Raw genomic sequence first — 22118 nt, forward strand, 5'->3', positions numbered from 1 at the left:
CTGAGCCTACCACTGCAGGCCTGGATATATTTATTATTTTAATATGAAGTAATTTTAAACTAATAGATACCTCTCTAACCATGCTAGTAAGACGGAAGCATGACCTACTGTGGAAAATTCAGTACTGGGAGACATGATATTGGAAATGAATTCTTGGCTTTGCCATGGACACATTATATGTCCCTAAATAGGTCACAATTTTCATATTCCATTTACTGCACTGTGCACAGTTCTTCTAAAGTGAACTACTTAGCAAAGCACCCTGCAAACAACACACAATGAAACAGTAACTGACTGATTATTAGACTATATTTTGAAGTTGGAGTAAGAAGACCTAGCATTTGGCTACATAAGACCTCAGTTTCCTTATCAATAATATGAGAAGACAGATCCATAGAAGACCTACATTTTAGGGTGGCTACTCATGAAGCAGACTGAGACGGAGACTAGTGAGCAGGAAGTTCACTGGGGGTGCTCCAGAGATGATCAGCTGTGAGGGCAGGACAGAAAAAGAAGTGGGGCTCTGTAGTCACAAACAAGGACTTGGCTGACCCTGATGGGAGCTGGGGGGGGGGGGGGGGGGCCCCCCTTGGGGGGGGGGGGGGGGTAGCCACTCTGGACCAGAGATAGCATGGCAGAGTTGTTCTAAATTGGAATAGAATCTTTATAACCCCTCATTAGTCAATCACTGGATGCAGGTTGCCCTGCACAATATGGGTAAGTTACCGCTGTACAAATGAGGTAAGGGCAATCGCCAGAGAGAGACACAGCTTTGAGCATTCAGTTACCAATGCTTGGCAGCTAGAGGGGTGAGTTTTCAGTCCTGTCATGGGGGATCTGCCAGTGAACCAGGGGCCATTACTACTACCAAGATCCCTTCCAGTTCTAGATTTTTTGGTGATGCTTTGGCTTTCAGAAACAAGCTCAAATCATCATCAAAACATCTGTGACAAAATAATATATACTGTAAGATTTCATTTAGATCAAGTTCAAGAACAGGTAGAACTAATCTATGTTGACAGAGGTCATAACAACTATTACCTCTGAGAAATACTAACTGGGACAGGGAATGAGAGAACCTTCAGGGGTGCTGATCATAGTATATACCTTGCCCTGGAGTATGTAAAATACACATACACACCTATGTGAGGGTTTCCCAAAGATTTACAAAAAAAGAGATTTACATAAAATGCTGTTAATATTCTATAAAATAAACACCTGACATTACAATGTGTAAACTGAATATAATTTTTAAAAAGTTTACAGTTTTAGATTATGCTGATAGTTGGACAATTCCTTTACTTCTCTTGTAATTTTGGTATACAAATTACTTCAAGTATTTATACTCAAGGCATTAAAATGCATCAAAAATGAAACAAAAGACAAAATGACAAACTTGGATATCAAGTGGGCCTAAGTCATCAAAAAAAGAAACAAAATAGAGAACACCACTGGACACAGACTTGCAAAACTGCCATTTAAAATCAGAACTACAGTAAAGATTTGAGTAAATCATATGGCTTATTACCATGTATTTTAAAAGACTAAGTATAGTGCTGCCACCTAGTAGACAAAGCTGATAATAACCAATTTCAGTTCTAAAAAGTTATATATATCTTATAGGAAATACAGAAATGCCTTTTTTTTCTGTTTATTCATTTGTGGGTTTTTTTATCCCTTAGATTCCACCTCTGAGTGAAAGGAGATAATGGCTTTCGATTATGGAATGATTAAGTCATAGGGAATAAAAGGCACAGCATAAGGAATATAGTCAATGATACTGTAATAGCGATATATTAAGACATGTTAGCTATAGTTGTAGTGAAGACAACATGATTTATAAACTTGTCAAATCACTATGCTGCATACCCGAAACTAATGTCATCAGCTATACTCAAATAAAAAAATCAATTAATTTTTAAAAACCCAGAAAAGCTGTATATTATTCAACAATACTCTGCCAAAATACACCTTAAAGACTACCACGTTTGGACAACAGCTAAAAAATCAAATAATTATGTTTTCAAATAAATTGTATGATTTCTAAAATAGCTACCAAAAGCTCAAACAATAGTATGTGCTAGTACTGGGAGTTTGAGAGGTTCCCCGATACAAATCTGACCCCATTCTAGAAACAAACACTTTCTACAAGATCCCAGGGCTATAGGTTCCCAGATACAGTCTCTAGGGAGGAAGAAGGGCAATGTCCAGTTAGTTGTACCCTCTAGTTGCTCTTCCCTAAAATATATTTGGAGACTCAGTGAACTCTAAATAAAGTGTTTTGGATAAAGGTTTTAAGCAGAATGCACGTAAGGAAGGACAAGGCCTTTTCTCCTCTACCAATGTGTGAACATCTAGATTCTAACACACAAGGGCCCCTAGTCTTACCCCTAGTACTAGAAGAGTAAACTCTCCCACTTTAAACTCTACCTTGTCCTCTACCCACAATTTTTCTTTGTTAGTTAGGTATCACTTTACAGAGCCCCAAAGTCAAAGAGAAAAGTAGATACTGTGCTGGGACTCTTCATAAAAAAATGGAGAAAATCTACACTATGCCAGCACTCTAAGGGCAGAAGGAAAAAGGGAAGACCACAATAAGCATGGAGATTATATGACTGCCAGGGAGATGAGGTTGGCTACCTAACAGATGCCCAAAGAATGGATGACAAGAGAGCAACATTATCTCATATACATGACACTTTTCTGGGACAAGAGGTACAAAGTCCTATCATTTAATTGTACCTGAGCATTCTCACCCAAATAGAGTCTACAAGCCAAAGCACAAAGTCTACAAGCCACAGCCAGTGAGCACACATGGGAAACATACCATCACACTATAAAACAGAGCCTGACATACAGAGTAACAGTAGAGCACAAAGAACCTAGTACAGAGTAGTGTGATCAAATGTAAGTGAGACACATGGAAATGAACAAATCAAAGTTTTAGATAGGTTTTGCCACAAACTAGTTATGAAATCTAGTGCAGAGGCAGAGAAGTATAAATGGTACTACGCAAACAAGTTGCTCAGGCACTGAAATGAGGGGTTACCAACATTGAAAGCACCCAACCAGGATCAGGAGAGCAAAGTCCTGGGATCCAGTCTGCCTCTGATTAGCTAGGGTTTAGAACAAGTCAATTCACATCTCTAGAATCAATCTATCTGTATTTACTAGAGAGGTATTTCCAGAGTGGGTTCCACAGTACAATAACAAAACAGTGAAATGCTTACCAATAAAAGGATTTCATAGTCAAGTATGCATAGGGAAATGTAACTACTATAAAGCCACCACTCTTAGAGATTCACAATGAACTTTACTACAGTAAAATCTCTAAGAAGAGCTTATAATTAAGATAGCGGTTTAATTTTAATACATTTTTTCAAAGTCAATGGGTCATTAAAGTACTTTTTATTTTTATAAACATTAACATTGTAGCACTTCCTGGGTGGCTCAGTCCGTTAAGCGTCTGACTCTGGATTTCAGCTCAGGTCACGATCTCACAGTTCGTGAATTCGAGCCCTGCTTAGGATTCTCTCTCTGCCCCTCGTCTACTCGCACATGTGCTCTCTCTCAAAATAAATAAACTTAAAACAAAATATTAACGTTGCAAAACACACTTTGCCTTTCCTCAAAAGATCAGACAGAATTACCATGATACAGCAATTCCACTTCTGGATTTTTACTCAAAAGAAGTGAAAGCAGGGACTTCAACAGACATTTGCACACCCACATTCACAGTAGCATTATTCACAATGGCCAAAAGGTGGAAATAACCCAAATGTTCATCAACAAATAAAAGGATAAACAAAAACATGATTTAAACATACCACAGAGGATCATTCAGCCTTAAGAAGAAATAAAATTCCAATACATGTTATAAGATGTAGAAGACATTTTGCTAAATGAAATAAGCCAGACACAAAAGGTCAAATATTATATGACTCCATTAGTCAAATTCATGGAGACAGAAAGTAGAATAGTGGTTACAAGGGATTGGAGGTGGAGAAGGACAATGGGGACTAACCATTAAATGGGCACAGAGTTTTAGTTTGGAGTGATGTCAAAGTTCTGGAAATGGATGGCAATGATGGCTACACATGCTTAAAATCACTGAACTGTACACTTAAAAATGGCTTAAATGGTAAATTTTATGTTATGTATATTCTACTACAATAAAGAAAAACTACACTCTGCCAAATCCTGGGTTAGTTTTCTCTTAATGCTACCATTCTGAGTGTGAAGTCACTAAAAAAAGTCAATATAAATTACCTTACCTCAGCTACACAACAAATTGACCCCAATGCTTCTCCACGAAAACCGTAAGTTGTCAAATTTTCAAGATCTTCATGACTATTTATTTTTGAAGTGTAGTATTTCATTGCCATTACAGGTGCATCAGTGGCCTTGATACCCTCACCATTGTCTCGCACCTCAATTTTATCAAATCCATAGTTCTCCTATAAAAAGTTAAAGAATACTTTTAGTACATACAGTAAACTGTTGTCACAGAAACAGAAAGCAACATAAGAGAAACAGTTGTGTCATTTATTTACCTTTTGTGGAATCTTAATATTAAGAAAGTAAGAGTTCAAATTGTTAACTCTATCAATTCCTAACTATGGTACAATGGGGAAGCCCCTTGTTTTCCCTGAACTCAGATTCAATTGTAAAATAAAGAAGTCAGTCTAATTGTAAAATAAAGAAGTCAGTTCCCTTGAAGTATTTCAGCACCATTGGATGTTTGTGTTTAAATTTACATTTAAACTTGACTAAGAAAATTCTACTAAATTATATATGCTTTTGCATATATAATCTCTCAAAAAAACAAAACTGAATACTATCACCTTCAAAAACAGCAGCTGATTCTACCCACCAAGAGTCTAGCAATTATCCTTATTCAACCTTTTAATACTTTTCAATACTTTCTCCCTTTAACTATTTACTGCTTTCATAAGAATTTTAAATATTTAGTATAACTTTCTAAAGTTCTTTTTGCAAATAGTCACTGAACAGAAAAATGCTGAGAAAATACATTAAATTTGGCAATCTCTGTGAGTTCTTTACTTGAAAAATGAGGAAAAAAACCGCAACTCAATTCATAGCTTAGTATTTGTAGGCTAATACTAAAAGTATGCATACATAACAAAAACAAAATCTAGGGACACCTGAGTGGCTCAGCTGGTTAAGTGTATGACTCTTGATCTCAGCTCAGGTCATGATTTCAGTTTGCAAGTTCCAGCCCCATGATGCGGCTCGGGATTCAGTCTCTCTCCCTTTCTCTGCCCCCCACCCCCCTCTCAAAATAAGTTAAAATAAACATTTAAAAAAAGGTTCAAAAACAAAATCTAAATCCCTATAGAGATCTTCCTGCAATTACAATCACTCTAGTATTTTAAAATAATACAGTTTTTTAATAACCTGAATTTAAGTAATACTGTGTAAGTACTTTTTAGGTAAATTAGATGTCAGGTGTTGGAGGGAGACCCTTAAGAATTAGTTCCTCATCTCTCTCAATCCACAATTAACATCCTAGAAACAGTTTGGCTGCTTCATTTTATAGAAAAATCATTAACTACAGAAAACTAATCTTGCAATACAAATACAACTCCAGACATGTGAGTAAAATAATACAAAGATCTGTTTAAAATTTTAAAATAAGATCAACTTTAATTATGAAAACATTCCTAGTCAGGATAGTTATTATTGTATGAAATCATAATAAAACAAGTCTTATCATGTACAGCAACACAGTCATTTATTTTAAAACTCTACAAAGCAGAAACTGGTAAATATCAAGATACTAAAATATACAGCCAGATAAAAATGTGTACTTTACTTTTTATCAGAAGACTTCTGTAGGCTGCCTAACACTATTTTTAAAAACGTGCTTTTCTTTCAGAGAGCTTTAAGAATAAAGTATGTCTGCCTAAGATTCAGGAGTGAAATATGTCAAATATAATTATCTAATCCTATTTATTATCAATTGTATTCTAATCAGAATCAGTCACTATAGTATACAAAATACCTTAAAAAACATAAATTGCCTTTCTTTGGGTTTAATAAATATTTTCCATGTTTATAAAGGTTACAATACGTTGACCCTTGAACACAAGAATTAGGGGTGCTGACTCCCACATTGTCAAAAATCCATGTATAATTTTTGACTTCTCAAGAACTTAATAGCCTATTTTTTAAAAAATTTTTAATTCTAGCAGAGTTAACATAGCATTATATGTTCAAGTGTACAATGTAGTGATTCAGTACTTTCATCTATTACTTGGTGCTCATCAAGACAAGTGTGCTGTTAATCCCCTTCACCTATTTCATCATAAGGTAGTCCTATTTTTAACTTTTTGATGAACCTCAATATTGTTTTCCACAGTGCCTGCACCAGTCTGCATTCCCACCAAGAGTGCAAGAGGGTTCCTTTTTCTCCACACCTTCAACACTTTGCTTCTTGTGTTGGTGATTTTAGCCATTCTAACAGGTGTGAGGTGATCTCTCATTGCAGTTTTGATTTGCGTTTCTCTGATGATGCTGAACATCATTTCATGTTTGTTAGTCATCTGTACTTCTTCTTTGGAAAAATGCTCATGTATTCTATTTTTTAAGTGGATTATTTGGGGTTTTGGTGTTGAGTTGTAGCAGTTCTCTATACATTTTGGATATGCCATTTGCAAATATCTTCACCCATTTGGTGGGTTGCCTTCTAGTTTTATTGTTTTCTTTGCTATGCAGAAGCTTTTTATTATGATGTTGTGCTAATAGCTTATTTTTGCTTTTACTTCACTGGTCTGATAAGACGTATCTAGAAAAATGTTACAGCCAAAGTCTGACAAATTATGTCTGACTTTGTGTGCTCTTAGAAGAGTTTATGGTTTCAGGTCTCACATTTAGATCTTTAATCCATTTTTGAATTTATGGTTTAAGAAAGTGGTGCAGTTTCTTTCGCATGTAGCTGTCCAGTTTTCCCAGCACTATTTATTGAAGAGACTGTCTTTTTCCCATTGCATTTTTCTTGCTTCCTTTGTGGAAGATTAATTAACCATAAAATTATGGGTTTACTTCTGGGTTTTCTGTTCTGTTTTACTGATCTATGTGTCTATTTTTGTACTGGTACCATAGTGTTTTGATTACTACAGCTTTGTAATATAACTTGAAAGTTTGGGATTGTGATCCTTCCAGTTTTGTATTTCTTTTTCAAGACTGCTTTGGCTATTCAGGGTCTTTGTGATTCCATACAAATTTTAGGACTGTTTATTCCCGTTCTGTGAAAAATGGTGTTGTTATTTTGATGGGGATTGTATTAAATTTGTAGATTGCTTTGGGTAGCATGAACATTTTAACATTTGTTCTCCTAACCCATAAACATGGACTGTCTCTCCACTTCTTCATGTCTTCAATTTCTTCCAACAGAGTTTATAGTTTTCAGAGTATAGATCTTTCACTTCCTTGGTTAACTTTATTCTTAGGTACCTTATTATTTTAGGTGCGGTTGTAGATGGGATTTTTTGAAATTTCTCTTTCTGCTACTTCATTATTAGTATACAGAAGTGAAACAGATTTCTGTATGTTGATTTTGTATTGTGTGACTTTACTGAATTCATTTATGGTAGTTATAGCAGTTTTTGGAGGAGTCTTTAGGGTTTTTAAAATATAGTATCATGTCATCTGCAAATTGTGAAAGTTTTATTTCCTCTTTACCAATTTGGATGCCTTTTATTATTTTCTGTTGTCTGACTACCTATTGTCTGATACCTAGGACTTCCAGCAACATGTGAATAAAGGTGGTGAGAGTGGACATCCTTGTCTTGTTCCTGACCTTAGGGGAAAAGCTCTCAGTTCTTCTCCATTACTATGTCAGTGGTATTATATTGAGTTATGTTCTGTCTAAACCTACTCTAGTGATGGTTTGTTGTTGCTGTTGAAGGCTTTTATCATGAATGGATATTGTATTTTGTCAAATACTTTTCCTGCATCTATTGAAATAATACGGTTTTTATCCTCTCATTGATTTATCACATTGACTGATTCTCAAATATTGAAAAACCCTTGCAACCCAAGAATAAATCCCACTTGATCATGGTGAATAAATTTTTTAAATGTTGCCCCTCCCCTGCTCATACTCTCTGCCTCAAAAATAAATAAAACATTAAAAAAAATAAAAATAATAAAGGGGGGGGTGCGCCTGGGTGGCTCAGTCGGTTGGGCTTCCAACTTTGGCTCAGGTTATGATCTCGCAGTTTGTGAGTTCAAGCCCCGGGTTGGACTGTGTGCTGACGGCTCAGAGCCTGGAGCCTGCTTCAGATTCTGTGTCTCCTCTCTCTCTGCCCCTCCCCTGCTCATGCTCTGTCTCTCTCTGTCTCAAAAATAAATAAAACATTAAAAAAAATTTTTTTTAATGTTTATTTATTCTTGAGGTCAGGGAAGGGGCAGAGAGGGACAGAGGATCCAAAGTGGGCTCTGTGCTGACAGCAGCAGATAGCCTGATGTGGTGCTTGAACTCACAAAGTGGAGATCATGACCTGAGCTGAAGTCAGATGCTTAACCAACTGAACTACCCAGGCATCTCCCATGGTGAATGATTTTTTTAAATGTACTGTTGGATTCTCTTTGCTAATATTTTGTTGAGGATTTTGGCATCTATGTTCATCAGAGATTTTGGCTTGCAGTTCTCTTTAATTGTGATGTCTTTATCTGGCTTTGGTGACAGGGTAATGCTGACCTCATACAATAAATTTGGAAGTTTTCCTTCCTCTATTTTTGTGGAATAGTTTGAGAGTAGGTATTAACTCCTAAAATATTTAGAAGAATTCCCCTGTAAAGCCAGTTCATTTGCAATTTTTGTCTGTTGGGAGTTTTTTGATTACTGATTCAATTTCACTGCTGGTAATCAGTCTATTCAAATTTTTTATATCTTCCTTTTTGCAGTTTTTGGTAGTTCATAAATTTCTAGGAATTTATGTTTCTTCTAGGTTCTACAATTTGTTGGCATATACTTTTTCATAATATTCTAATTGTATTTCTGTGGTGTTTGTTATTTCTCTTCATTTGTGATTTTATTTATTTATTTTTCTTTTTTGATGAGTCTAACTAGAGGCTTACCAATCTTTTTGATCCTTTCTAAAAACCAGCTCCTAAACTGACATTTTATTACTTTTTTAGTTTGTGTCATTTATTTCTGCTCTAATCTTTATATCTCCTTTCTTCTACTCATTTTGGGTTTTGTTTGTTCTTTTTCTAGCTCCTTTAGGTATAAGGTTAGGTTGTTTGAAATTTTTCTTGCTTCTTGAGGTAAGCCTGTATTGCTATAAACTTCCATCTTAGATCCACTTTTGCTGCATCCCAAAGATTTTAGACTGCTGCATTTTCATTTGTCTCCATGGTTTTTTTTTGTGTTTTTTTTTTGTTTTGTTTTGTTTTTAATTTCTTTGATTTCTTGGCTGACCTATTCATTGTTTGGTAGCATGTTATTTAACTTCTATGTATTTGTGCTCTTTCCAGATTCTTTGTGTTTATTTGGTTTCATTATGGTCAGAAAAGATGCATGGTATGACTTTGTTCTTTCTGAATGTTGACACTTGTCTTGTGGCCTAATATGTGATCCATTCTGGAGAATGTGTGATGAACACTTGAAAAGAAAGTGTATTCTGCTGTTTTAGGATGGAATATGAAAAGAAAGTCTATTCTGCTGTTTTAGAATGGACTGTCCTAAATATATCTGTTAAATCCATCTGGTCCAGTGTGTCATTCAAAGCTACTGTTTCCCTGTTGATTTTCCTAGATTATCTGTCCACTGAGGTAAGTGAAGTGTTAAAGTCCTCTATGTTATTTTATTACTATCAATTAGTTCCTGTTTCTTTTTAACTATTTTACTCATTTAAGTGCTATGTTGGGTGCGTAAATATTTACAGTTGTTACACCTTCTTGCTGGATTGTCCTCTTTACAATTATAGAGTGCCCTTGTCTCTTGTTACTGTCTTGGTTTTAAAGTCTATTTTGTCCGACATAAATCATTGCTACCCCTGCTTTCTTTTGACATCATATACATGAAATATGTTTCTCCATCCCCCACTTCCAATCTGCAGATGTTTTTAGATCTGAAATGAGTCTCTTGTTGGCAGAAAATAGACTGGTCTTGGGTTTTTATCAATTCCGTCACCCTACATCTTTTGATTTGAACATTTAGTCCATTTATATTCAAAGTAATTATTGATATTTATTGCCATTTTGTTACTTGTTTTGTGGCTGTTTTTGTAGTTCTCTGATACTTTCTTCTCTTGCTCTCTTTCAAGGTTTGCTGGCTTTCTTTAAAATTATATACCTGGATTCTTATCTCTTTATTTTTTGCATTTTTATTACTGGCTTTTTGGGTTTTTGCATATAGCAGTCTATATTAAGCTGACTGATGGTCACTTAAGTCTGAACCATTTCTTCCCTCTCCAAATGTTTTAGGTATATGGTGTCATATTTTACATCCTTTTGTGAATCTCTTGACTGATTTTTATTTTATTTTTATTTAAATGTTTATTTATTTTTGAAAGACAGAATGCGAGCGGGGGTGGGGCAGAGAGGCAGAGAGACACAGAATCTGAAGCAGGCTCCAGGCTCTGAGCTGTCAGCACAGAGCCCCATGTGGAGCTTGAGCTCACAAGCTGTGAGATCATGACGTAAGCTGAAGTCAGCTGCCCAACCGGCTGAGCCACCCAGGCACCCCACTCCTGACCAATTTTTAAAGACATACTTATTTTTACTGCTTTAGTGCTTCTCAATTTTTTTACTCCTACTTTTGCTCTTCCCTTTCCACTCAAAGACTCCCCTTTAACATTTTTTTTTATTAAAAAAAATTTTTTTTAACGTTTATTTATTTTTGAGACAGAGAGAGACAGAGCATGAACAGGGGAGGGTCAGAGAGAGGGAGACACAGAATCTGAAACAGGCTCCAGGCTCTGAGCTGTCAGCACAGGGGCCCGATGCGGGACTCAAACACATGGACCGTGAGATCGTGACCTGAGCCGAAGTCGGCCACTCAACCGACTGAGCCACCCAGGTGCCCCATCCCCTTTAACATTTCTTATAGGAGGGTTGGTTTAGTGGTCATGAATTCCTTTTTCTCTCTCCTATTCTGAATGGGGAAACTCTCTCTCTCCTGTTCTGAATGATTGCCTTGATGAATAGAGTACTCTTGGCTGTAGGTTTTTTCCTTTCAGCACTTTGACTGTATCATGCCACTCTCTTCTGGCCTGCCAAGTTTCTACTGACAAACCTGCTGATAGCCTTATGGGGTTTCCCTTATATGGAACTGGCTTCTCTTACTGCTTTTAAAATTCTCTATCACTACTTTTTGCCATTTTAATTACTATATGTCTTTATGTATGCCTCCTTGGGTTGATTTTGTTGAGGGATCTCTGTGCCTCCTGCATGTGGACCTCTGTTTCCTTTCCCAGATTAAGGACATTTTCAGCTATTATTTCTTCAAATATATTTTCTTCCCCCTTTTCTCTTCTTCTGGGATCCCTATAGTACAAATATTATGCTTGATGGAGTCACTGACTTCTCTAAGTCCATTCTCATTTTGAATAATTTTTTCTCTCACCGTTTGGCTTGATTACTTTCTAAGATTCTGTGCTCCAGGTTGCTAATTTGCTCCTCTGCATCCTCTAGCCTGCTGTTATTCAATCTATTGTTTCTTAAACTTCATTTACTGTGTTATTTATAGCTGGTTCTTTTTTTCTCTCTTTGTTAAGGACCTCACTGATGTCCTCCACTCTTTTCCCAAGTCCAGTATCTTTATGATCATTACTTTAAATTCTCTATCAGGCATATTACTTGTATCTGTTTCTCCGAGGTTTCTTCCTGTGGTTTGGCCTTGCTCTTTCATTCAGTACATATATCCTGTCTCTTCATTGTGTCTAGTTCTCTGTGTCTGTTTCTGTGTGTTAGGAAAGTCAACCACAGTGCAGTGTCCCCTATTCACCAGAACGTGTCACTTCAGGAGTGTCTCCTATGTGTGTTGGGCCTGCTGTTGTATCCTGGCTGCTTTTTCCTTTGCTGCAGTACCCTGCAGAGACTCTCCTTGACTGTTGTGGGCACTATTTGGTCCCTGGCTGCCGTGGGGCACACAGTTTTAACAAGATGAGTGCTGGTCTGCTTGCAAAACAAGACCTGCTGCCGCTGCTAGACTGAAGCCCCACATAGTGCATAGGCTGGAAGATACAGTGTTGGGAAGGTTTGCACTGGTCTTCTGGGAGAGGGGACTCAAAATGCCAGAACTGAGGCATATGTGACTGGGAAGTGTGGATCTGCTGAAGTGCAGTGTTGGGGCAGGGGGCATGGGGTAAGCAAGTTAGGTAGTGTCAGTGCCACGCTGGTTCTCACATGTGGCCATGTGTTTACACTGGGGCATATGGGAGAGAAATGGTATCTGCCCATTCCTTTTTTCCGGGAGGAGACCCACAGTGATCCCTGCTGTCCGGGACATGCTCTGAAATGAGTAAACTACTCTCCCTCCCATTTTCAAACTGCTGTTTCTATGCTGTAACTCCAAGGGCTGTTGGTTGTGCTCTCTTTAAGGGCAGGGACTCCACTTCCTATTGTTATCCAGGCTCTCCCAGAATGTGGCTTTTTAAAATTCCATGCTTTAGGTCCTGCTGGCTTTAAGAATTCATGGAATTCGGCCCCTCTGGCTTTCAAAGCCACATATTTGGGGCTTCATCTTCCCCATGCAGGTTGCCTAGTGCAATATAGTCTATTTCTCCTCCCTCTTCATATCTGCAGTTCTCTCCCCTCCATGGAGCACTCCCCACCACGTCTCTGCCCTTCCTACCCTCTTTGATGTGGCTCTTGTCTACCACTTCTCTTTAGCTGTGGAGTTTGTTTTGCCAGCCTTCAAGTCTGCTCCGGGTTATTTACACTGATGTGAGTGTTACCTAGTTGTATCTGTGGAACTAGGTGAGCTTAGGGTCCTCTTACTCCGCCATGTTCCCAGCCTCCTCTTAATAGCCTCATATTGACTAGCAGCTTCACCAATAACACAAAAAGTCAATTAACACACATTTTGTATGTTACATATAGTATATGCTATATATTCTTACAATAAAGTAAATTCAGAAAAAGACAATGTTATTAAAATCGTAAGGAAAAGAAAATATATCTGCGGTACTGTACTATATTTATCAAATAAAAAATCCACATCAAAGTGGACTCATGCAGTTCAAACCTGTGTTATTCAAGGGCCAACTGTATATTGTTGAAAACAAATACAGGTTTGGGGCACCTGGATGGCTCAGTCGGTTGAGCGTCCAACTTCGGCTCAGGTCACGATCTCACAGTTTGTGAGTTCGAGCCCCACGTTGGGCTCTGTGCTGACAACTCAGAGCCTGGAGCCTGCTTTGGATTCTGTCTGTCTGTCTGTCTGTCTCTCTCTCTCTGCCCCTCCCCCACTAGTGCTCTGTCTCTCAAAAATAAAGAAAGAAAGATCTGAACTGCAATCTGATTCACTACTTACTAATTATAGGACTTTGGGAAAAGTTCTCAGAACCTTAATTACTTGTAAAACAGGTATAGTAGTAGATAATTCAGAGTTTTTATTAGGAGCAATTACAACTACATGTATATGTAGTTCACATACAAACTATAAAATATATATATACATATACATATATGAAAAAAGGAAAGTCTTTGCTATAAAAATTTTTATCAGTATCATTTCTTATGCTGTCATACTAACTGTAAATACCTGATAATTAGAAGATTATAAAAATGTATTCCTACATTCACTCAAACAATTTATTCACCATTATGTACCAGGCACTGGCCAGGTATGAAGCACACAAAAAATGAAAAAATATATACCTTACCTCTATGAGCTAGTAGTTTATAATAAGGGAGATAGACACGCAAACTAATTGTAATAAATCAATATCGTAAGTCATATTAACTCATGATTTAATATATAGCACTTAAAATTTTTTAATGTGACAACTATGACACAAGGGAAATAGTTTTGAAATTAGGTTTGTGGAAAAGATAAAATGCAAATGAGCATAAAACAAGTAAATAACCAAGCATAACCAAAGAATAATAGTAGAAAATACGGACAAATTAGATTCATGTTTTTGGTGATGGAGTCCTAAAGAATAACTTTTCTTTTAAAATTTCCTTTAGTGTTACTGTAATATTGACTTAAGTTAAAATTTATTTTTAAGAATTTACTCTTAAGAAAGTAAAACATGCAATGTCCTAAGAATAATTCACTAATACATAGAAAGAGAAAGATAACAGCTGTAAGGAGAACTCATCTGCCCAGCCCTTTTTTGCTTTAAAGGTATTTGGCTTTTCAGGGACACTCACCAGTTTAACATCTATGCTTGTGGCACCTGCATCCAAGGAGTTTTCAATGAGCTCTTTCACAACACTGACCACTGAAGTGATTATCTGAGAACTTGAAAGGAGGCGCACTGTTGCTGCAGGCAACTGTTTCATTCTAGCTTTTAGCAGAGTAGCTAAAGATAAAATGTAAGTTATAAAAATAAACATTATTAAACATTCCTAACAGATCTGATAGTAACAATAATTAATAGCAGCTCACATTTACTGAACTTCCCAGTATGCCAGGTTCTATTTTAAGCACACAGTATTAAATCATTTATTTCTTACAATATTCTTTAAAATAGAAATCTCACCTCCATCTTACAAGACTGAGGCACAGAGAAGTTAGCTAGTATATCACACTATGGTAATAATTAAACAACAATAAGAAGAATTGTGCTATAATGCGTGTAGTATATGATCTACCAAGCTAGGAATGACCAGGTGGATCCTTGGGATGTGGGTGACATCAGTCAGTCATAAGCCTTAATGGCATTCTCAAACATCATTAATCATCTATACATTATGATGAGTCCAATGCCTTTTTCAGTTACTGAGCTCTATTGCAATTAGGGTGCCTAGACCCTAGCATTACCATTAATATAAACTACTCAGATCTCAGACATATCAGATAGCTATCTTCTATACTACCGTGCCTAAAACATCATTCCAATCATGGAGCTTTCCAAGACAAAGCTCCAATCTCTATGCTGGCATTCAAGGTCCTTTACATGCAGTCGAACCTATATATCCAAAATCTCTTTGCCACTAAATGTTTTAGCTAAAAAAGCCTTTGTCTAGGGGCACCTGAGTGGCTCAGTTAGTTGAGTGCCTGACTCTTAATTTCAGCTCAGGTCATGATCACAGGCTCGTGAGATTGAGCCCCTTATCAAGGTCCACACTGAGCATGGAACCTGCTTGAGATTCTCTCTTCCCCACTCTGCCGCTGTTCCCTACTCACTAAAAAAATTTTTAAGTAAATTTAAAAAACGCTTTGTCTAATAAAACCCTTTCAAACAAAGAAACAAAAAAAAACCTCATATGGAAATCTCATATGTAAAGCATACAGGGAGTAAGGTTTGCATCTGCCTTAATGCTTAATTTCAGAAGAGATTTCAGGAAAAGAAAAAACAGTAACTTGAAAGAGTGCAATTCTTCTATTGCAAGACCCAAAAATGGGAAAGAGGGGAACCCTAGGTACTTCTTTAATTTACCATGATTCACATGCTCACATGATTTGATCCTATGGAATCTAAATCTAAACTAAAGCAATGCCAGCAATGCCAAACAAAATAAAAAGATATCCATTTAGGATCCTTTCTCAGGCAAATTAAAACATAAACAGCACAGTCACGTAAAGAATAGGTAAACAAGAAATGGAGAGTAGCCACTAGAACAATTACATAGGAATTTAGGGGATGCATTTATGGGAAGAGGCCAACATACTGAGTTCTGAGCAATATTAACTGATCACCGTTAATAAATAGAACTATATTATGCTTTGTACAAGGCAAATCTGATTAGCACAGCAGAAAAACATACCAGATTGGAGTCTTTAAAAAACGTGTTTGGAGGTTCATCTTTATTACATGTTAACTGAAATCACTTACCTTTCTGTATAAAATCAATTCATTACCTGTATCAATGGGGATAGTGTCTCACTGGTTTGTTGTGAGGATCAAATAAGCAAGCTATATGAAATTTTCTGTAAATGACAAGGCTACAGAAAATGTACAGTATTGTGATATGGGGTCATTATGGAATGGAATGATGGGAATTTTTAATACTAACAATTAACTTCTAATTAAGCTGCATATTTGATTTAGTTTTGGGGTACATAGTTTTAGGGAGAGTGGCTTTGTAAACAACCATCTCTCAATTTTTTTTGTGGCTCTCAAGGGCTGGGAGGCTATTCTAGTCTGGAAAACAGTGTGGACAGTTAGGCCACTCCACTCTCATACCATTCAGACAAATTAGTGCTATCATAGCAAAAGGCACCCTCTGCACTCTACCCAAGGTTCTGACTGGACACAGGTCTGAGAACATAGAGCCGCACTATCCAACATGGTAGCCACTAGGCAAATGTGACTACTGAGCACTTGAAATGTGGCTACTCCAAATTAAGATATTCTAATACAATCTGGGTTTCAAACTCAATATAAAAAAAACATATACAATATACACTTTTATTAAGTTCTTATATGGACCTTAAGATAAAATGATGTTCTGAATATACTGGCTTACCTCAGTATTAAAATTAACTTCATTTTTAAAATTTGTTTTAATATGATTATGAGAACATCTAAAATTATACATGGCATACATTATAGTTCTATTGGACAGAGACATACAGAGTAGTGGTTAACAGAGCAGGCTCTGAAATCACACTACTTTCGTTATATCCTAGCTCGTATGCTAATAAAATTAAAATCTAGAACTCAATCACCTAATCTATAGAAATGGAGAGGATAATAATATATGGTTTTGGTGAGAAGTAAATAAGATAATGAATACAACTTATTACAACGTTTCACATACACATTTTAAAGATCCCAGGATACCTGGACTACATTGAGTTCCTCCAAACACCTAAATGAATACCGTCCCTACCCTCACCTTCGAATCCTTACTTCACAGAGGTTAATCCATGGCCTGGAATCAGGTCAGGCTTGGGTTCAAGAGGTCTTCTACTTTAGTTTGAGAATCCCAAGGATCTAAGAAAAACAAATCAAACTTTGGGGTATAACTTTAGCATCACCTCACCTTTTACTCTTTCTGGGAAATCTTATTAATCCTCAGCATCTTTGCCTCATTCTCTACAATCTGTCTTACAAAATTTACTATTTTTCTCCCCAAGTCCCTAATTTCATCCCAATCTTCCAGTTTACTGAGGTCAAGGCAGACCACAGGATGCACTCTTCTATCTTCACACACATCTTACCTCCTCCACCCCACTATGTCCTCTGGTTTCTTAAAAATGTTTACACCTTTGCCCATACTCTACTTCCCTAACTCCCAAGTCAATGTCTCTTCCTCCTAAGAACTTTCATCTACTTTCTTTATCCAGTCCTCCCACAGGCATCTTGACCTTCAAAGCAAAAGCAAAAAAATTCTTACCTCAACCCTATTACCCCAATGATTATCTTGTTTCTTTATGATGCCAAACATCTAAATCTATAGCCACAACAGAGATCTCTCTTCTCTTCCCACATTAAAACAGTCATTTTTTTTTCTTTAAGCTTATTTATTTTGAGGGGGAGAGAGAGAACGAGAGTGAGCAGGGGAGGAGCAGAGAGAGACAAAGAGGGAGAGAATCCTAAGCAGGCACCTCGCTGTCAGCACAGAGCCTAACATGGGGCTCAAACTCATGACCAGTGAGATCATGACCTGAGCCAAAATAAAAAGTCTGATGCTTAACTGACTGATACACCCAGGCACCCCCAAAACAGCCTTTTCTAATAATTAGTGTCAAAGTGACCTCAAGATAAGTACTTGTAAAACAGAATTTATCATCCTGCACCCCTTCCCATGCCCTCTACTTCACTTTGCTGTTTCTCTTAGTAACACACTGTTCTTAGTGACTCAAGTCAAAAACCTCAATCTTCTTTTGCCATCAATCCCATTATTTGCATCTCTACTTCCTAGTGCGATCCTATCTATCAATCTAGACTCAGTTCCAAAGTCATTTGTAACATGGTCCCTTCTGATCACTCAACCAAGAATGATCCTTTCCTCCCCCTACATTCTTAAAGAACTTGGCTTGCATCACTCATGGGATGTTTATCACACCTGTCTTGACCTGTACAACTTCTGAATGCAGGTAATCATATATTATGTATTTCTGGATGCAGCGCAGAACAATCATAGTACTTCACTCACAGCAAGCACTTGGAAGAATACTGATCAAGGGCCACAAAGAACAATTCGATCAGCAAGCCAATGTAAACATTAGGAAAAGTGTCCTCCTTCCTAGCAAGTCACACTCTGTTTTAACTGGCTTCCATATCATCCCCTACCTCACCCGTATCTCCTAATCAGACTTTTTTCTGGACTGAAGGACTTTATTTCCAAGAACTTTCTAAATATCATCATTTAGATAACATGTCCCAAATTGACCTCAGATCCTTCTCTAATTAACTATCTTCCCATAGACCTTATGAAGATAAAAAGCTTCTGCACCGCAAAGGAAACAACCAACAAAACTAAAAGGCAACCAATGGAATGGGAAAAGATATTTGCAAATGACATATCAGACAAAGGGCTAGTATCCAAAATCTATAAAGAGCTCACCAAACTCCACACCCGAAAAACAAATAATCCAGTGAAGAAATGGGCAGAAAACATGAATAGACACTTCTCTAAAGAAGACACCCAGATGGCCAACAGGCACATGAAAAGATGCTTAACATCACTCCTCATCAGGGAAATACAAATCAAAACCACACTCAGATATCACCTCACGCCAGTCAGAGTGGCTAAAATGAACAAATCAGGAGACTATAGATGCTGGCGAGGATGTGGAGAAACGGGAACCCTCTTGCACTGTTGGTGGGAATGCAAACTGGGGCAGCCACTCTGGAAAACAGTGTGGAGGTTCCTCAAAAAATTAAAAATAGACCTACCCTATGACCCAGCAATAGCACTGCTAGGAATTTACCCAAGGGATACAGGAGTGCTGATGCATAGGGGCACTTGTACCCCAATGTTTATAGCAGCACTCTCAACAATAGCCAAATTATGGAAAGAGACTAAATGTCCATCAACTGATGAATGGATAAAGAAATTGTGGTTTATATACACAATGGAGTACTACGTGGCAATGAGAAAGAATGAAATATGGCCCTTTGTAGCAACGTGGATGGAACTGGAGAGTGTTATGCTAAGTGAAATAAGCCATACAGAGAAAGACAGATACCATATGGTTTCACTCTTATGTGGATCCTGAGAAACTTAACAGAAACCCATGGGGGAGGGGAAGAAAAAAAAAAGAGGTTAGAGTGGGAGAGAGCTAAAGCATAAGAGACTCTTAAAAACTGAGAACAAACTGAGGGTTGGTGGGGGGTGGGAGGGAGGGGAGGGTAGGTGATGGGCACTGAAGAGGGCATCTTTTGGGATGAGCACTGGGTGTTGTATGGAAACAAATTTGACAATAAATTTCATATATTAAAAAAAACCTCTCTTCCCATATTTGGTAATAAAAACAGCTACCATAAGCAATTTCATATAGATATGTATATATATGTATATATCTATATACATACACACACACACCCACATAATTCCCATTAGTCCTTACAACAACCCTATCATTCCTCTATCACAAATGAAATTTGAAAGTTTTATAAGAACAAGATCAGAAGATTCATGATCACAAAACTAGTCTGTGATGGATACACACCTGCATATCTTGGCATGTTTCACTCAAAGGCAATGCTCAGCTCATCCACTCTCACATGGAAAAATTAAAAATCCTGAAATCATCCTAAAAATTCTACTTTTTCTATATTCTGCCACTCAGTCCTATCTATCCTACTACCTAAATATTTCTCATACTAGTCCTCTCTATACCTATGACCTCTGTTTAGCCCTTAAACATTTCTCTCCTAATGCACTGCAATAACCACCTTATTGATATTCTGCCTCAATCTCAACCAATGATAGGGTTCTTTCTATATTTAAATTTCATCATGTTGCTACCCTACTTAAAATTTTATAAAGAGTTCCAACTGCTGGGGCGCCTGGGTGGCTCAGTCGGTTGAGCATCCAACTTCGGCTCAGGTCATGATCTCCCAGCTCATGAGTTTGAGCCCTGAGTTGGGCTCTATGCTGACACCTCGGAGCCTGGAGCCTGCTTCGGATTCTGTGTCTCCCTCTCTCTCTCTCTGCCCCTAACCCACTCGCATTCTGTCTCTGTCTTTCAAAAATAAATAAACATTAAAAAAAATTTTTTTTTTAATTAAAAAAAAAAAAAAAAAAGAGTTCCAACTGCTAACCAGGTAAGGTCCAAAATCCTTAGCTGGACCTTTATCTTTCTAACCTCATCCCACTGTTCTACAAATGCACAGTAAGCCTGTCATACTGCACAACCTGTCTCTCTTAATGTGGTGGCACTCACTGGTTCCTTAGCTCACAAGGTTCCCTTTCTATACGAATGACTTCTAATCATCCTTCCAGATTTAGTTCAAGTATCACCTCCTCAAGGAAGCCCTTCTTAACCACTCCAACATCAACCCTCTCCCACTGAACAGATTAGGCATTTCTTTGTCTGTACTCCCATAGCACCTTTTCCTTAGAGCTAACGGAAACTCCTCATAGGCTATTCTAACCATTGTTTTTCTGTCTCTTCCTCCTGGCTCAGAGGTCTCTGAGGACAGAGATTTTATACTAATCTCATATCCTTAGCATAACCTGTTGAACACAGCCAGCATTCCACCGTATATATGCTAAATGACACATTCTGAAAAGTGAAAGAGTTGCAGTCAGGCTTACATCACAGCATAGAATGTGTGAAATTATCAGGAATCAGTCTTCCATATTTGATGGGAAGGAAATCAAACACTCCTGAAAGTACTTCCAGGAAAGTCATTTAAGGACAACAAAGTACCTAAAAAAGAAGCAGAGAACTTAATAGGCTTTAGGGAAACACAGTGAAATAATTTACTTTGAAAACATGATAAATGTAGGGCACCTGGGGTCTCAGTCAGTTTGTCCTCCAACTCTTGATTTCAGCTCTGATCATCATCTCACTGGATTGGGATCTGGCCAGCGTGGGGCTCTGCACTGAGCATGGAGCCTGCTTGGCATTTTCCTCTCTCTGCTCCCTTCCCCCGCCCTCCCCCCCCCACTACAGCTCTCTCAAAATAAATAAATACACATTTTTAAAAACAAGGAAAAACTAAAGTGGAAAAAGAACCATAATAAATATAACCCAATAGTTTCATAGAACCAATAGAAATGCAAGACACATACATAGCTATAACCAACCTTCTTTTACACTAATTTTGAAATATTACTGAAAGTTACTTCAGGAATACAAATCACAAACTTTGTGAACTGACGAGGTAATGAAATTCGCTGTCAGAGATGATTTCAAATAATCTTAACTTTTCCTCTCCGTTCTCAAATAAGATAAATTTTTGAAATTCACATTTCCTCAGCAGGTATTACAAATGCCTGTCTTCAACGTGTGGATACACCCAGAATGACACCAGTAAAAACCATGGTTAAGTGAGAGTTTGCTTGCCTCAGCTGTAGGACGCCACAACATACAACCTAAACCACACTCACGAGTAAAGGCTGTCCGGGGCTAAAATGTCTGCCTGGCAGACAACTTTAAGTCCTGCACTCAGAAGGATCTGGGAAATGGGCTGCAACAAAGGCCTAAACACGGTTTGGTCAGGAATGGCCACACCAGACATTAGCTAGCCCAGACCTGCTCGAAGACCACCCTCCACGCGTGCGCGCCTAAGAGCCTGGCTTTGGGCCGCTTCCCGCCCCTCTGTTGGTGGAGGGGAGGAGGGCACACGGCGGCCAGTGGCGCTTGCACGCCGACCGGGACAAGTTGAGGAGAAGGGACTCCCGAGACTACGAGAAGATAAGAATGAATGCCCGTTAGTCACACAACACTACCTTCTTGCTCGCGGGAGGCAGGCAATTACCATCCACCGTCGGACCTGACAGCGCCCCGCAAGGTTCACGGGCCCAGCCTCAAGGATCTCGGACTCGCCCCCAGCGCGCGCGGCGGGGTG

The 22118-nt window shown here is 37.9% G+C and overlaps 1 protein-coding gene across 6 annotated transcripts in view; it reads right to left on the reverse strand.

Moving 5' to 3' along the window:
• The window catches only part of PMS1 (PMS1 homolog 1, mismatch repair system component), a 102527-nt gene extending 80445 nt beyond the window's left edge, over positions 1 to 22082 (reverse strand). For 4 of the 6 annotated variants that reach the window (XM_049615345.1, XM_049615343.1, XM_049615344.1 and 1 more), the window contains exons 1-5: positions 22000 to 22082; positions 20860 to 20974; positions 16987 to 17084; positions 14353 to 14504; positions 4275 to 4457 (exon numbers count right to left, since the gene is read on the reverse strand). In XM_049615345.1, the coding sequence (XP_049471302.1) occupies positions 4275 to 4457; positions 14353 to 14484 (315 nt within the window). In that variant the 5' untranslated portion in view covers positions 14485 to 14504; positions 16987 to 17084; positions 20860 to 20974; positions 22000 to 22082. Of the gene's footprint in view, positions 1 to 4274; positions 4458 to 14352; positions 14505 to 16006; positions 16091 to 16986; positions 17085 to 20859; positions 20975 to 21999 lie in introns of all 6 variants that reach the window. The other 2 variants (XM_049615341.1, XM_049615342.1) reach the window with 2 other exon arrangements.
• Positions 22083 to 22118: the final 36 nt, after the last annotated feature.

Source organism: Panthera uncia (assembly GCF_023721935.1).
Source record: "Panthera uncia isolate 11264 chromosome C1 unlocalized genomic scaffold, Puncia_PCG_1.0 HiC_scaffold_3, whole genome shotgun sequence".
NCBI classification, from domain to species: domain Eukaryota; kingdom Metazoa; phylum Chordata; class Mammalia; order Carnivora; family Felidae; genus Panthera; species Panthera uncia.